Source organism: Psittacula echo (genome assembly GCF_963264785.1).
Source record: "Psittacula echo genome assembly, chromosome: 1".
Lineage (NCBI taxonomy): Eukaryota > Metazoa > Chordata > Aves > Psittaciformes > Psittacidae > Psittacula > Psittacula echo.
The window spans coordinates 45419838-45438527 of NC_137735.1; the positions used below are offsets into that span (position 1 = coordinate 45419838).

Below are 18690 nucleotides of genomic sequence, written 5' to 3' on the forward strand. Positions count from 1 at the left end.
TTCATTTTGAAGGAAAACAAATAAAATACAGATGTTTCTTTCAATAAAAGCCTTACACAGACAGCAGCAGTGCTCACTTGACACAAAGCATCTCATCTGGGCAAGACAAAAAACATCCACTTCCATTAGCAATACCCAAGTCTACAAACACACCTTGACTCAACCAGCCTAATCATGATAAAACTCTCCCCTCCTGTAGTTAGGAAAGAGAGTCAAAGTGACTTGAAACTGTAGCAGGCTCCCTAACAAAAAGTCTGCTTAAGTCTTCCAGACTGCAAAGATAGTTTCAGTAATAACAATTTTGGCACTATTCAGTTTGACTGGTGAAAGCTTTTATCACATCTCTGTAATTTTGAATATTTTCATAAGCTAATTATGGAGATCTAAGAACCAACATACAGATGCATTCTAAATGAATTAGCTACTGAAGATTGCATGATGCTTACACGTTCATCTACCAAGTCAACTGCAGGGTATCAGAAACAGCTTTCATCATCCATAAATAACTGGAAGATACACAAAAATCATTCTTTCCTGAGAGATAAAGCTATTGTGGTAAAATTAACTTTTTAATGACCCAGCTAATTTAAATGCCTCTCAGGTCCCTCCAAACAGCAGCCTACCACCAATCCCATCAACAGAAAAGCCTTAAAATCTGCCATGTGAAAAAGGCAATGTCTTTTAGCTGTCCACAGGGTAGCAATTACAGAAGTGCAGTACAGTCGTAAAACACCGCAAAGGTTTTTGCTCTACATTACTATCATTGGAAGTACTGTAACCTCCAGTGCTGCTCAAAGGAGCTGGACACAAAAATCCATGCCAAAAAGTTTATTTATAAGAAGTTAAATTGGCTGGGAAAAAAAGGCACTCAAGTCTTCTGCTTGTTGTCCCAGCTCTAGTGACAACAGAGAGCAAATAGCCTAGTATTAAAATAGTCACACATAAAAAAATATACCTCTGACTCTAAGTTTACATTGACTGTAAAAGTATTTCTTTGTATCCAGACCCACAATTTTTCCCACCACTACTTTGTCAAGTGCTAAACAAGTAGCAGCTAACAGAAAACGCATGAGAAAGCTTATTTCTCAAAACTATATAAAAATCCAACCAAACACCTTCAGGATTCCACTAAAAGTTATTAATTAGTACTTAATTCTGGATGACATCAGTATTTTTAAAGCTGGATTAACATTTGAATAATGTACTTGCCAGCTGATTTTCCAGATTACATCCTTAACAGACCAGAGGAAAGACTGACAAATGGCTACCCACAACCCCAAATACGAAACACTGACTTGGAAAGTATGTCTCCATTCTTACACTCATTTATAATATTTTACAGTCCTCCTACACAAAGTTGAGAAGTTTTCTTTCCTTTTTCCTTATTTGTTGAAACTGAGGATAACTATGAAATGTTGATCTAAATTAAATCACTGTAACTCACTTTAACTAGAGAATGACATCAAAATGAGAACAAAGTAACAAAAAAAAAAACACTCCACAACTGAACATTTGGAGCATATTCCTTTTGTTTCAAACATTTCATGCTACCAATCAATACAATTTCTGTGTAGCTATGCTGGTTTCAGTTGCCATAACTCATTTATCCTTAATGTAAAATAAAACAAAACCAAAGAAACCGCACACACCCCACAGGAGAGCAAGGACATTTTCTTGATTTTATCCAACTGTAAACAGATGTTTGAATAGAATTTTTTCAACATAAACACAGTCAGAAATCATTTCTAATGCGTGTCATTTTGGTATCGTGTAGTTGTCATTGGGAATTTTTCAATAAAAAGCAAATGTAAATCATAGACTATTGATTAAAATAGAAATTTCATAACTAAAAAGGAAAAAAAATAACCCTAGTGCTTTGTGGGGTTTTTTAGATTTCAGCATACTAAGAGATGTCAGGGCAACTGCTCTCTCATCCTTTGGATTTTAACACTATTCGGGATTTATAACAGGGCTTTTTTTGAGGTTGCGGAAGGAATCTGTCCATAAACAGCAAGGACACTTTAGTGCTTATGACAAAGTGAATTCCCTTTTACCCCTAAAGCATTTTTCTTCTATTATTCATTACCAAAGTGAATACTTTTGGAATTTCAGAAAGCTGAATCCTGGCAGCACAAACCAATCAGAAATAAAGATCCACACAGAGAAAAGCCCTCAATTGCAAAAAGAATGAGCAGAGAGAATAAACAGTAGAATTAGAAGAGTAGCCAAAAGAATTAAAAACAAACACACACAAAATAAAATAAAAAATTAAAAAAAAAAAAAAAAAAGGGGTGCGGGAAAAAAAAAAAAAAAAGAAGCACAAATAAAATCACAGTTGACACTAACCAGGATATTCTCAAATAGAGAAAGGGAAAAAGCCTCCTGCTCATCCAGGAAACAGAATTAGATGATGGCAGCATAATGTGCAAGTCCAGTGTATTTTCTGTATTTGGCTTTTTATCAGGTCATTATCTTGCCCCTACCTAGAAGCACCTCACTCAATCTTCTGTATCTATCTCAGATCGAAAGACAATATTCTGGTTAGCAGGTGCTCTCACACTTATTTACTCACCCCCACCTTCTCCTCTTTCTTTTCCTCCCCTTTATTACAGGAAAAGCCTTTAACAAGTTCTTCACAGATCTCAGGAGATTAACTAAAATGGTGAATTAAATCTCAGGGAATAATTTCCATTAAATATTCTCAAATTAAACAGTCATAAGTGAATTAAGTTGGAATCTGTTTGAAAAGCTACTGTATGTGAATGTACGCTCCTGAACAGCAGGCTCCTAACTAAAATTTTCTAAATGACTCATGGCTGCAGCATCTGCAAGTTTTGCAAGCATACTCTGAGCAGGTTCTCCTTCCAGAGCAGCTGCAATGCAGGTAGCACAAGGGCTATCCTATCCCTAAAGCTGGAATTGGCTGAAATGCCTCAACATCAAGAAGCAGCTGCTGCACACCATTGTGCTGCCTGCAGAACAGCACATTTGATGGCCTGCCACTAGAAGCAGTCACAGCTCCCCTACACAACTAGATCTTGCTTTTATAACTTCTTACAGCCACTACTTTGTCATTTTCTCCTGAGGAAAAAAAAAAAAAAAAAAAAAAAATCTAAGACGAAAAAAACCCCCATCCATCTTGAAATGTACATGTCCATTTTGACATTTAGAGAGCATTTAGATACTAAACTAAGAAACTGAGATAGTGGATGCAAAAAGGATCGTCTTCTGCACTCAACACATGTCCTCTTGCCTTACCTTACAGCTACCAATTCCACTCATTCAGCTAAGCACAAAAGTATTCGTTTTAACAGGCAATCTGATTCCAAAGGTTTCAAGGTTAGCTTTCAGCAGACAGCAAAGCACCTGAAAAGATGCTTACCACCCCTCTACATTTTACCACTGGAAGACACAGAAGTCAGTAGATGTTAAGGGCTTTTTCTGTCTTAACTGTAAGTCCCTGTTACTTTACAGGGTAAGCCATCAGGAAGAAAAGAAAAACATAAAAGAAACCTAATTATTATGGTGACTGTTAGAAAGCAAATGAAAAGTTCTGCAAACATACAAGCTACTCTCCTTCTGCAGAGTTTATGGAAGATTTTGGCCAAGAAAAAATGAGCAAGGTCCCAACACTTCACAAGCCTTCTGAGCACTGGGACTTATCTCAAAATGGCACTTGGGTTTTTATCCCATCTCTTAGTTAAATACAGAATTAAAAGTTTATAACCAATTCTCAGGGCACCAAGAAGGCTAGATAGAAGGTGAACATAGAAAAGGATTTTGTTTGTAGTTGTTTCTTAACAAATGCCACACTACTTTTTGGAATAAATTTAAAACAGTCTGGTCAGTACTTTGAATTTCAACAGCTAAGAAAATATCAGACATACAGAGCTGGTTTCATAAGCTTCTTTCAACTGACACTGCACACTGAGGATGAGATCGTTAAACAGTGACAATTAAACTCAATCTGTTTTCTTGAAACATGTTCAAGACAACAGATTGCAAAGTCTCTCAAACTAAATGCGAAGTACTAAACACAAATCAGACCCATTATAAAAAGTTATACAACAGCCAGATACATGAATCTGAAGTTAAACAAAATGTTAAACTACTGTTGACAGTCCTAATTCTAAATGCAATTTAGTTTACTGCATATAGCTATTCCTCAAAAGTACTTGCTATAAGTGGTCATAGCACAAGCATACAAGTTCAGTTGCTCTTCTGCATAAACAATACAGTGAACTTTAATAACTAAACACGCTGTTTGTGAGAGATCAATCCTGAATTTAAAACCTTGCATTGAACCCTGACTACAACAAAACCACTTATTTAGCCAAAAGCACCCATTGCACTCCCACATTTTTGCTGCCCTCAGAATTGCCATGCTTTCTCAGAGGACTGATTTAAGTAATTGCCTTTTGTTTGCAAGTTGGGGAGAACCTCTTCCATATACCAGAACTCTCAAAAAGTATGATGCGTTTCATGACCATGTGCACGTTATTCTTATCACCTCCAAGGTCTGAGAGACCTTTCACATTTAAGGTCCTCCATGAACTTAAACGGCTGAGGGAAGCACAGGGAATGGATGAGCATCTCCCTGACATGTGCGAGTACTCCTGTCTGAAACAAAGTCATTAAGGTCACCTAAAAATCCACATGGGAAGTAAGTCCAACCAAATAGGATGCAGCCTATGTTCCTCTGCCTCCACATCCCAACCCACACAGACTCTATTCAAAGCAGTAATAATTCAAACTAAAGTGGTTACTGGCTTTTGCATATTAAGCAGTCGTATAACCGATATAAACATCGAGAGATGACTTAAAGGTTCCATTTTGTAGAGGTGAACCAGCCAGAGTATGAAATCTGCAGAGCTGAGGATCTGTGTTTCACTGTGGAAAAATACTTTCTGTACAGTGCCTTTTGGGAAGGAGAGGGGAGAGAACATGCCAGAAAACCACAACAAGTAGCATTTTTTGGAGGACGGCACTTCCTGACCTTAGCTTTCAGATAAATCCCAAACTCAAGGCGTCTATAAATAGAAGAAACAGGAAAAGAAATCAAGTAAGATATCAGATATCACTTGTCTAAAGCAGAACTTTCCTTCTTCCTTAAAATAAATCCTGATATTGTTTTCCTAAAGCAACGCGAAGTAAGCAGCCATGTCTTACCAGCCCAGATGGTGGTCCTGCTATTTCTTCGTTATGTCCTGGCTCATTTTACAACCTATTTGGAAATATTCTTCACTAATATTCATAAATAGCACTCAAACCTTTTGATACACTCAGGCAACTTACCAGAGTCTCAAAAACATTTTAGCACGTTAACTGAGTTTAAAACATTATGCTATGATTGCAATACTTAATAAGAGAGTCTAATTTTTTTCCACCAGTTTCCTTATGAATTTTGCAAAGTTGGCAAGTTCTAGATGTATTACTTACTACTGAAACTAAGATTACCCTAGAACAAAGAGGATATATACTAATTCATTACATGTAGTTTAAAAAAGTCATCTAGGGAGCAGCGCTTCATCAGCTAACAGCAGAGGTGACAGGCCAGTTTTTGGCTGACAAATTGTGACAATCACACTCTAAAAATTAACAGCAACATAAAAGGCAGTAAACATTGTGAAGCTATAGCCAAGATGGCACTTTTTTAATAGAAACCTCACATAATAAACTAAGATGCCTTGTGAAATTACCTACAGCTAACACAAGTAATACTTCACCTAAAAGCTATTCATGAAGGCTGGAGTAACCATTAGAGCACCTGCTTCAAACAAACCTCCTTTGTTCAAAAGAAATGTAAGGTAACTAGTACACTGGAATGTGGGCCAATGTCAACAGCAAATCCAACTGGGTTAATGTAGGTTATGTCACTAAAAACCATATTACTTTCGTCATGGCTAAATGTTCGTTAACTATCAAGCCAAAGTGGACTGTAAGAAAGCGCCATTATTTTCTTTTTACATTTGAATTCACATAGCATATTCATTCACATAAGAACATTAGACCTTAAACAGCAATGCTAATTTATTGACCTAAAAGTTAGAAATTTGACATACATCAATTCCAGTGAGGACATACTGAGAGTATTTGTACTTTTTGTTTTGTAAGTGGACAATAACTTGTATAACGTAAACTGCACTGCAATTTATAAATTAAGAGTTTACTTCTTCATTTGTATGAAGAAATTGACACGTGAATGAAAGTATTAGCCAAGACCACCCTGCTATTTTTTTCAAAGTGCTTTGCTAATAAGAAAAATACCTGAAGAGATTACTTTAAGGCACAAAATTCAAAAAGCACTACCAATGGAGGTTTAGAAAGGAGAAATTACAAGACATCAAATTAGTAAGACAGAGGTTAAACAACAACACAAGGCTAGGTACAAAAAACAAGTACAAGAAGGGAGGAATGCTAAGAGGATTAATAATTCACCTGGACATTCAGAAAAGTATCATCTTCCCACATGGATCGAAATGAAGTATCCTACCTCAGACCTCAGATTTCTTTACTCCAGGTACTTGGAACTGCTTTACAAAGCTAACGAAGCATTTATACACCACCATGTCACATACATAATCATATTTTCTAGCAATATCCAATAGTCTAGAAGTTTTCTGACTACTAAAGCAATATTCAGAAAGTCATCTTAAATAAGACAGCCTTACAAGCTTCTTAAAGAGTATTTAGGAATAGTGGAGACCAGCTATCCATCAATACTCAATACAATCTAATAGCACTAAAAAAGACAGCTACTTGAAATACAGCTGAAATGGATTACACTCCTCTCCTCCACCTTGGCAAATATCTACAACAACAACAATAACACCTATCATCCTTCCCTTGGTGTTGTTACCTCAGATCATTTTTAATAGCTGAGCTGGCGTTGTGCTGCCATCTGATAGTTGTTCAGTGGCCTATGACCAAGGAGTTGGCATTTTTGAACTAAATCATTGCAAATTAAAACAAGGCATCAGCACCAATTAGCAGCTTTCAAAAGTAACAGAGAAGCCATGACAAAGATGGAAACTCAATTACCCTCATTCCAGCAAGCGCCTGTTCCTGGTCAGCATGTAGCTGGCAAAGCCGCTTGTATTTCCATACCTATGGTGCATGTGAAATACTTCAGTCTTCAGATCAGACCACTGTGTGCCATTCACCCAGAGGTCCAATTTTTTGTGCTTTATGTAATAAATACATTGCAGACCCTCAACCAATTTGATGTACTATCTAGTAATGAATACCATAGATTGACAGAGAACATGAAATGCAACTCAGACTGGGACCCTCACAAGTACCTTTCCGTAATTCAGAGTGAAAACTGCCTCACTGTGTTTACCATCTGCTCACTACTACCTCCTTAGCAGGGAATATATTCAAACTACTTAGCTACTGCACTAATAAAGAAGAGTTTAGAGACAGTCCACCTGACCAGGACCCATCATTAGCCAGTGCAAAAAATCTCATTTCTTTCTTCATACTCAGAGAGAGAATCCGCCATGAACTATACCATTTATTTGTTTTCCTAAGATACATTTACTACTTGTTTCTTTGAGACTACAGCCAAAAAGGAACCTATACAATCAAACCCTGTTTCATCCACAAGCTAAATTAGTATTTAACAAGCAACAGTACTAATGTAATTTAAATTGATGGGCCACTTACTGCCTTCACTAAAGAAGCTTCCAGTCGTTAACCACCCTCAACAGCAAATGACAGCACGCATCAAGACTGACTATACCACTTCAGCTTTCAGCATCTTATGACTTTAGCAACCGGGATAAAAAGCCCAAACACACAGAACATCTTTGTCACACACTCTGCTTCAGCAGCACCTGCACCTGTATTTTTCCTCTAGTTTTTTAATCTTTTTGGACACTGGTTCCTCCTGAGTCAAGGAACGATTCCACAGGCAGAGCTCTCCATCAGGACTGTCAGCAGGGGTGCAGTCAGCCCCTTTCCTCTTATTTTTTAATAGCAACAATTTGTAATCAGCTGTCACAGAATCCAAAGACATTTTAACAGTATCATCTCCTCCACTGTGGGGCCAGCTCATCCTCAGTACAACTCAATACGTTTTAACAACACTGATTTTGCAGATGTTAACTTAGAAAGTTCAAAGCTATTTCAACACTATCATACATACCATCCTACATAAACGTAGTAAAATACCATGACTTCAACGTATTGATGCAGCTGTCAAAATAAAAGTGCACTTTTATTACTATAGCTATGCCACCTTCAAAAACTGAAGGAGCTACAGCACACAGATGGGTAAAAGTAAGTGACTGGGTACCGTCTGTCTCAGCATCACTGTTCTGCCTGCTGCACAGTCCAGGGAGGACAGTTTAAACACCCACAGTAACACTGACAATAGACACAAAGGAATCTGTAATATTGAACTCTCCCTTCAAAACGTATCTAAATATTTACTACTGCATGTGTTGTGTATTCTGATATATCTTTTGACAAGCAGTGGAAAGCCACGCAGCCATTGAAGCAAGCACTGCCTAATCACACAATTGCAGCATGCTACCGATTTCAGCAAGATTACGTATTTTGAGAAAATGTCCTGTGCGGGTGGGGGAACAGTTTCCTGACAATATTAAGCACTTACCTCAGTCAAAACAAAAACATTTTAGGGTACATATTTTAGGTATGTCCCAATAGATTTCAGATACCTCAACAAGATTTGCATATCTCAGCAACATTAAGTTTCACTTCTCATCCTTGCTTCCCCCAGCCCCAAGGAAGAGAGCCCACCAGCATCCATTTTTCAGCTACCGTACAACATAAATACAGTCAAGAATTTGTATTGGCAATACAAAAATACATCAGGCCTTAGCATCTCTGATCCACCCACTTCAGTGCTTGCAAAGGTAGCGTTACTACCCAGGTTTCTTACCATTACTGTATTATAATGGAGAAAAAAACCTTAGAGCTAGATACTTATTACAAAATTTTCCTTTGATGTTAATCCTCAAAACAAACAAAAATAGAAGACTCCTCTCTCAAGAATCCTCACTTTAGGAAATGCATCAGGGGAAAAAAACCCATCTAGGGTTTTTTTTTTATACTTCAAGATAGTGTTTGAAAATGGAGCACCACATACTCTCTGGGGGAGGTTAAGCTGTTTCAAAGGTTCCTACACACAATCATAAGCATTTATTCTCAATCTTGTAGCACAAGTCTTCACACCTTCAGCTGTACCAACGTTGACATTTGGAGTCATAATCTAAGCCAGACTGACTCACTTTGATTTTCAGAAAGAAAAAACCCTCACATACTACATCTTGAAAATAAGTCACTTTACTTTGGTTCAGCTAACAAGATTCTATCACTTATCCTGTTTACATTGTAGCCTCACAAACAGTTGGATCAGCACAATGAGGCAGCAGAGAACATCAGCATAGGAAACAAAGCTCTTAAATGAGCTTTGCTGCTAGAAAAATACAATCTACCACAAAAAAAATTTAGCCTTCAGTTTCAGCAGATCAAATATCAAGAGAAGCTTCAACCAACTATATTGGTGGTACAGCCTTACAGCTTACAAATCACATTTGCATAACATCCTATCTCAACCCTCTTAAGTTTTGGTTAACAGGACCAGTAGTCCGAATGGCTAACTTCAAATGGAAAAGACTTTACCAATATTTTTCCCCCCAGTTATAGAAAAAGTAAAATAAAGATGGGGCACAAGAGTATCCTTCAAAATACAGAACTGCAAATATAAACTAAAAAATACAAACAAACCCAAAACAAACAGAATCAAAAATTTCAAAGCATCATCCCACGGGGAACAGGATCCATCTTTCCCTTTGGAAACTTTAAATAACTGAAATAAATGTTTTTATTTATTAAGCCAAGATTATTTTCACTTTAAGACATACAAAAAAGCAAGCACACAGAAACAAACAGCCTGATAAAGACAGTCAACAACAGGCATGCTCGACCAATGTGTCTTCTATGAAACTTAATATCCTTTCCCAGGTAATTTACACTGATACCAGATACAATTTCATAGTGTGGCTTGTGTTTATCAGAGTACACACAAATAAGAGTAAAATGAAGAAACCTTGCTATCCATAGAAATAGTAATACAAGAAAATTCCTTCAATTTTTATCAGTGCTGAAAAGTAAGCTCATGATTTTTTTTTTGTTTTTCTTTTTGTTTTTGTTTCCCTAAGAACCCCTACATGTTTTAACCTTATCTTATTTCTTCAGTGTTTTGATCAGGTAACGAGGCTGCTCATTACTGCTGGCCAAAATTCCTTAGAACTGCTCAAAATCAAATATCAATTCACTTTTACCCAGGCCAGACAAGACAGAGGTACACAAAGAAATACATCTACAGATATACGGGCATACCAGAGATACGCAGAGAGAACAAATAGCTAATTTTAACTCCAAACCGAAGCTGTAAGAAAAGCACTGCAGTAGGGCTCCTCTCTCTCCCTTTTCAAGAAAAGTGGTCAACTTCACCAACTTCAGAAAAAGGGAAGCAGAGCACCACTTCCATTTCCAGACTTATTCAAATGTACCCCTTCAAGCAAAATATATCCAGCAAATTAAATCTGCAACACTGGCTGCAGCGAACAAGGCGCACAGGCTCAGCTGCCCTTCACAAAGAATCTTTGTAGAGCTATCTTTCTGCCAGCGCTCCTTTTCAATTCCCAAACAATACCTCGCAAAAATTAGATCTCCTACTGTGGGAAAGTTCCCAAAACACAAGCCAAAATATATTTTCTCAGGAGGATACAAAAAAAACCCTCAATGAGGAAGTCAAAGTTCTTACAATGACTGTTCAGTATACATATGGTTATTCTTGAAACACGCCAACAGATTAAGTACCACATTCTGATCTAGGGGAAAAAGAGTTACCAAACTCAGATCAGCAATTCATCAGAGTGAATTAGTAGCTACAACTCAATAAAATGCATAAGCACACACGCTTTTAAAGACTTTTAAGCATACACAAAATATAACAGAATTCAAGAAACAATAACTGTTTTCACAAAACCTTTGCTAACCTGTGTGGTAGCAAGCAGGACATAAATGAAGCATCTTCAGATATTATATTTAATTTTTTTTTTTTTTTTTCAGGTACAAAATGTTTTCCATTAACAACCTGAAAACATATGGAACACTGCATCCTTCTACTAAAGAAAAACATGACTTTGGGAAAATGCTTGTATGTCACTTACATTTGCGGGTCTACACTTTCATACCCAAGACAAGAACAAACTAACAATCTTTTTTGTATCAGAAGTTCAACAGATTACTTTGCTTATTTCTGGCATTAGTGTAAGCAAAAGCCTAGCCATGGCAATCAGTTTTGCCTTGCAATAACTCTCCTCTACTTCTGACTCCTCAGCAGCATCACTGGCTACCCCCTGGCTCAGAGGAGTGCATGAGGACAGGTGGGGTGGTAATGTCCCTTCTGCACCACTGAGGGTTAAGGCACACACTCTCACATCAGAACAGCACATTAAGAGGCAAGTAGACAAAATACAAAAGCTTGGGCTGAGCAGAAGATCCCTGGACTTCAGGCTCAGCACTGCTCCCTTCAGCAACTTTCCTAGGCAAGATTGCCATGGCATAGCAAGGCAGTATCATTACGCTCCCAACTTTTAGGTGCAAAAGTGTATGTCCACAAGGCTGTCAAAAACATGCTCACAGCTCACAGGAACTTACCCACCCTGAACCTAGTGCAAACACTTCTGCAGCCACAGCAGAGCAGAAATCAAAAGCAAACTCTACCAAACAGATAATTAATCAAGTAGGAAATTACAGAGTTTATCAGTGCTAAGTTACCTAGTTTCAAATTGGCTCAGACACATACAGCTAACCAAGCTGCAATGTTCTGACATCATGAGAAAGCAGGCAAGTGTTAAAGGCAAGGTTTCAAATCAGCTATTTCTACTCTATAGGTGAAGGCTTCTTGATCACACCAAGGTCTTTGCAAGTGTTGGTGAAACTCATATTATTAACAGTGCAGAAAGTACTAGCTCTATCACAGGGGAGAGCTACTGCAGAAAAAAATTCAATGTTCTTTCCATTCTCAAAGCTCTTAGCGACGAAGATATGAACTGCTATGGGAAAATGCACCCTCCGACAGAAGGACTGGGAAATAAACATGGTTTCTTTCAAAACAAACAGGATCCTAAGCAGCCTGTTGCAATACATACCCTTAGTTTTGGGAAGAACACGAAAATTGATGGTAGAAGTTCAGAATATGACATTCCAGGGCTCTTCCAACAGAGTAAGGCTCAGCTACTCAAGGGGTTTTGGTTTTAGTTATCAGCCACAAAAAGATACATTATGCAATTAAGTTTGCTGGGCATGGAATTATGCTGCATAGTAATACTAGCTTGAGAAAAAATAAGAGAAAAAAAAAGCATATTTACTTCAAAAATACATTCTCCAATATTATTTTTGTTCTAAACAAATACATTACTTGCTTTGTCAGATAAAGGTCTCACCTTTTCCAAACAGTTATTCTCATTTTTTACGCTCCCAGTTAAGTGCTGAAACACAGCAAGAAAAACCAACCCCTATGGCCAAACATTTACATATACGTGTCTATTAGAACTAGTTCCGTTGCATCTCCCCATTTACAGCCCAAGAGACCTCAAAAGACACCACTTAACTTACAGTTCATCAGACACATCGTGGGGATGTTAATTATTCTGAACAAGTTTTCAAAGCCCCAAAGCATCTGGATGGCTAGTTTTGCTCAGACCAGCTATCCTTACAGCTAACTCCATGGCAGCACTTTACCTCAAGCCAGCTGCCAAGCAAGAGAAAACTGTCTGAACCAAGAACTTACAACAGCCTTTCTTCATTAAGTTGTGTTACTAACCATGCTCACAATGCTAACACAAAACCTTAACAGGCTCATGCCCTCACTCAGAATTACAGCAGAAAGCCTGAACACCACCATGGGAAGTGCAGTTTGGAATCTCATTTCATTGGCCAAATAGGCTTTCCCCCAACAAACAGAACATCAAACCTCACAAACTAAAGCTACTCCTGAATAACCACATTACAAAGCCCTGAGATGCACGATGGAAAGACCATTATAACCATGTAACACAGCCAAATACCAGGCATCAGCTGTCACAGTCCTTCACTTTTCAGGGCTGTGGAAAACCAGCAGGAGAATTTAGCAACAGAAACACTTCTCAGCATTATACTGCTATTAGAAGCAGCATAGCAGGTGTTAGCTTCCTCTTTAAATACTAGTATCAAAAAGATGGTAACATGGTAGCATGCCAACAGTGAAGAAAATCTGAAAGCTCCAATATATATTTGTTTTCTAAATGAAAGAAATCGCAAATAAGCTCTTTTGAAAGATAACTGTAGTCTTCTGGTTTATTTGATACACAAACACACAATAAGCCTGAATTTAAAGACTAAGTATAAATCTTTACACATGAAAAATGCTGATTTTCTATGATCCCATGAAAATAGACATCCTGGTATTTATTTACTAAGAGATCACTATAGCAAGAAGGAAATGTTCATTTCTGGCTTATCTGAAGACTGCACACAATTACACCATCAGTGGTTACAAGTATAAAAAGAACACAACTGGGGAACAAGCTGAAAGTTTATTTGGAAAAAGCATAGGTACATCCTATAATTAAACCATTGTTCCTCTCAAGTGCTTGAGAAGGGAATATCTGCTCAACAGTAGCATCCTGTTTAGATGTGTTCTGCCATTAAATGACGCATTAGTATCAAACTAAGGGCTACTGTACATTTCTCCCCTTAAGATGTGGTCCGGTGCTGTTGCCTCTCTGCTACTCATTACTACTGAACTGAACTGCCTTGACGCAACACACCAGCAGTTTCCAGAAGAAAACCTTAGGCACGTAACACATATAGAGCATGCATTAAAAAAATTTCTTCCTGCAGACGTCACTACGTGGCATGAAAACAGTGAGCCAGTATGCGGAGTTTCTGAGGTAACTAGTTATTCGCATACCATGCCATGCAAATGAGTTGTTAGGATAAAGAAAGAGATTAGGGCTCAGTTTCTCTTGTTTGAAAACAAAAGCGGCCCTACTTTCTTTTTCCTCCCAGATTAAGCTACACCAGTATAAAACTGCACACTTTCTAAGATGGCCTATGACACCAATAAGAATTTGTTTTGAAAAGACTTAAAGCTGTAATAGTTCATATAAGATGATGTTTGGAGGAAAAGAAAAATACAATGCTACTAGTCACAGCTTAAGGGCATAAAACCATTTGTAATTTATGAACACATAGAAGTTAGATTCCCCAAAGTAGTTAAATTAACTTCCTAGTTCATGTCTTCAAAGAGAAAATGAATAGTTTAATAAAGCAATTAAAGAGCAGAGCTCTCTTACACAACAGGCATGTTAAAGTACAGGCCATATTCTTTTTTATTTTTGAGCTTCTTTAGTCGGTGGAATGTTGAGCTGTAATTCACAGAACTCAGAAAAACTCTGTAAGCCAGTGCACACCAAAGAGACACGGAGCCGAAGATTTTCCACAGCAACTGCAGAACACGCTGTTTACCTCCCACCACCCCCCCAAAAAATAAAAATCAGTCCAGCCCAAAATCACTGAGAGGCTCTTGCACTGCAGAAATTCATGCAAAGCTAGGTGTCCTTTCTTTGACAATGAGCATCAGATCTGGCACTCCTCAAAGCTGTACATACAAATACAGGCTTGCTTCCCTACTGTCACTCCTCTTCTTGAGCCTGCAGTGAAGTCATTTTGCCAAATTTGCACCATGACAATCCAGGGTGAATAGTAATGTTACATGCGTATTCGCCTTCTTGTGATTTGGGAGAAGCTGAGCCCCAATGACTCTGTTAACACAAGTAAGCAGCAAATACACTACTAACATACTTCTCTTTTTATCTCCTGCACTGACATGAATATGATAAATATATTTTCTCTTTCCAACTTTAAAGTTGACTCTCTCAACTTTAAAGATATCTCATGACTTCTCAAAAGCCAGAATTAAGAAATATTTTTATGAGATAGCATAGCAAGGAAAGGAAAATACAAGTAAAAAGACAATAAAATGTTACTTTAAGGGAGGCAGGATAAACAAAGTCTTTGCGTCTTTCTACATAAACATCTTTTTTAATTTTACTTAATGACTGAAAGAAGATATGCACAAGCACATTTCTTTCAAATTCCATCACTGTTGTAAAGTAAAACTGAATTTCCAGAACAGAGAACCAGCATGTCAGAAAACTCCTGAATGCACACAATCCACTATGAGCCGTTCACAAAAATGCCAACCAAGTTCTCTGCTGCAAGCCCTGCTCTCCCAGCAGCAACAGGAGGGCACGCCTGACCACTGGTTTCAAGTATTTCCAGTGCTAACAACACGTTATGTTTCCCACAAATCTGGTCTTATTTGCAAATTATTTTGGCCACTCTGTGCTTCGTGGATTTAAGGGTGGGTTTCTTTTCCTGTGGCAATTGCCACAGCAGGCTTCCAGTCTGCTGATTCAGGAAGTTTTACAGCATTAACGCAGCTCCTAGTGTTCCTGATTTAGCTCTCTGCTCCATGCCCTCCACACTGGCTTTATCCCTGCATTTGGGCCAGTTTCTTCACTGCGTCATTTCTTACTTTCTGCCCCCTTTCTCATTTTGTCATCCCTGCTAAAGAGCAGGGCCGACTGGCAAAGACAGGAGAAACTTTTAACAGTTCACATGGCACATATCACGTCATGGGAGAATTGTCATCCCCTAAGCCCAGCCTGGTGGCCCCACTACCTGATCAACTGGTTCCTGAGCATCTGTCAGTGTCACTCCTCCCAAACCCCCAGCCATCCTTTGATAACCATCTCCCGAGGCCGAGGCCGGACACTGCTGGCAGGCTCCCCTAGTTGTAATTTACTGCTTCACCAAAGCAAGGCACCTAGCTACAAGTTTGCAGAGACTGCGCTTCCCAGGAGAGCACACTTGGCTTCCTTCAGCTTTCACAACACACAAAAGGGCTGGGTCCAGCACTGAAGGCAAACAGACATTTGGAAAGGGTCAATCAAGGACAGAGAAACAACTTTAGCACCACAAAACACATGCCAGAAGCAGATCCTTTCTTTTTTTTTTTTTACATTTAAAAAATAAAAATAGAAAAAAGGGAAGAAATGCAAAAAAGACACACTAAATACAATGCCTATGCAGTCAGTATATTTGTCTATGGGAGTTTTTATTTTCTCACACATATTCCATGAGCATGAGGATAAAAATAACATTACCACAATGACGTATCCATAGTAGAAGGAATGACTTATGGGTGCCGACGGAAAGTCAAGGTTTCCTCTTTGCCCCCAGTTTGAAAACGCCACCAACCAATCAGCCGCCTGCCAAAATAATCAGTAAAGCCATCTCTTCCCCAAAACCAGAACAGAGCCACTGCTCAGAGAGCAGGACAAGCCTTTAGAAAATAGGCCAGATGGCATTACAACTCCAAGCAAAGTAACTCCTTGTATCATTAGCTATTGAACCGCGGCTTGATGCGGGGATCAGTGTAAAGCTTATTAGTCTTTAGACAGTTGGCAGCAGCAGCCACTGCAGCAACCATTCGGGAGCAGAAGGAACTCATTCAGTTTGGTTGTTTTTCAGGTCATGTTAAGTCAAAACGTCTCTGTACACACTCCAGTCCCCAATTTAACCTTTCTTAGTCCCTCAGAGCGCGATTACACTTACAAACAGCTTCGACTCATGCACTCCTCCGACAAAGAGGGCTCCAAGAGCCCAGCGCAGGTATCTAAAAAATCTCTGCCTGGTGCCATTGTGTAAGGATTTCACCCTACTTTGAAGAGCAAGAGCTTGCCAAGAATACCACTGACCTCAGTCCCAACATTATGAAACAGCGCTGCCAGCTCCAGCCAGCTATGTAAAAGTAGGCATTGAATTCAAACCCAGAGCCGCAGCGTTCTGCGGGGTAATAACAAAACAAAACAACAACAGCAACAAAAAAAATACCCCAAAAATCATACTCTGGGCACATTTTCCCTTTTACCGGAAGCAACCTTAAAAATCGACTCAGCTGGCGTTTCCCTCTCTCCCTTCCCCCCAAAAAAAATTTGGGAGCTGAAGGAAAGTTGTTGGCATTACTGTCTCCCTCCCCTAAACGGGAGCTTGCCGCCCGGGAATTCAGCGCTGGGGGCTCGGCGGTGAAACCCGCGACGGGGCCGCTCTGTTCCACGGGGCCACGGGGCTCCTGGGCTTAAACACACACGCACCCCCCTGGCGGGAGGGCGCCGCGGGGTCCGCGGGAAGGGTCCGCCTACCTGGGGGCTCCTCTCCGCCGGGTTCTTCATCACTGCCTGGCGGAAGCTGTTATCCACGTAGGACGCCATCGCGCCCCTCCTGCCTCCCGCCGCCGCCTGCCCGGGCTCCGCTGCCGGCGCCGCCGCCCGGGGAGGTGATGGGGGAGGGCCAGCCGCGGCCTGGCGCTACGGGCTGCGCGGCCGGAGCGCTGGGCGAAGGGGCGGCGCGGAGGCTCCGCGGGCTCAGCAGCGCCGCCGCCTGGACTAAGAGGCGGCGGCCGAGCCCCGCCGGTAGCAGCGGCGGAGGCGACAACAGCTCGGCGCTCCCTCTGTAACCGGCTCTACGCGCCCCGCCGGCCCGCTCCGCCGCATCCCCCCGGGCACCGTCGCCGCCTCTCGCCGCTTCCTCCTCCTCCTCCTCCCATCCGGGCTGATGGGGGGCTCCGCGCCCGCCTCGGCAACGGGGAAGTTGCTGGCTCGGGGAGGCGGAGCGGCGACGGGGCGGAGCGGGACGGGGGGGCGGGTCGCTGGGGGACGCGCCCGGCGGGGGGACCCCCGCCGGGCGCGTCCCCCAGCGACCCGCCCCCCCCCAAGACAGCAATGCCTCAGCATCCTTCCCCCCAAACCGAAGGCATCCGTGTCGTTTTTAACCCCAAAATAAAGCAGACTGACGGGCCGTGGCCACCGCCCCGAGAGACGCGCATCAGCACAGCTCCGGTGATGCATCCTGTGGGTATTGATGAGGACGTGGAAAAAAAAAAACAAACAATAAAGACTTGATCGGCTGTATCTAGCGCTTTACGAAGGCCACCTGTTGTCCTCAAAAGTAATCGCCACCATCCGGCTGTCCCATCGCTCGTTGCTATATGGGATGAAAATGAGAAAAGGAAGAGCTTGAAACCCTTAGCTCAACACTTTTCTGGGGAGAGTAGAAGGGACTAAACTAGATTAGACTAGAATAGAACAGAATTTAGTCAACTAGGTTGGAAAAGACCTTTAAGATCATCAAATCCAATCATTACCCCAGCACTGCCAAGTCCACCACTAAACCATGTCACTAAGGGCAGCGTCTACACGGTTTGTGAACACTTCCAGGGATGGTCATTCCACCACCTCCCTGGGCAGCCTGTTCCAACGCCTGATCACCCTTTTGGTGAAGAAATGTTTCCTCATATCCAGTCTAAACCTCCCCTGGTGCAGCTTGAGGCAGTTTCCTCTTGTCCCATCTGTCACCTGGGAGAAGAGACTGACACCAATCTCCTCTGAGGTAGCTGTAGAGAGCAAAAAGGTCCCCTCTAAGCATTCTTCTCACACGAACTGAAGTTTGTAAAGGATAAAGGTCTTGCAACATGGCTGATTTTCTTTATTTACCACCACACTGAGCGTGTCTCAACAGCAGCTTGACAAATGCGCATTATGG

General features: G+C 40.6%; 1 protein-coding gene across 1 annotated transcript in view; it reads right to left on the reverse strand.

Annotated features, from left to right (window-relative positions):
- RAPGEF2 (Rap guanine nucleotide exchange factor 2) overlaps positions 1-17360 on the reverse strand; it is a gene marked incomplete at both ends in the record, with an annotated part of 190703 nt that extends 173343 nt beyond the window's left edge. The window contains 1 exon segment of the mRNA XM_080620366.1: positions 17292-17360. Within this exon segment, the coding sequence (XP_080476492.1) occupies positions 17292-17360 (69 nt within the window).
- Between the last annotated feature and the right edge of the window lie 1330 nt (positions 17361-18690).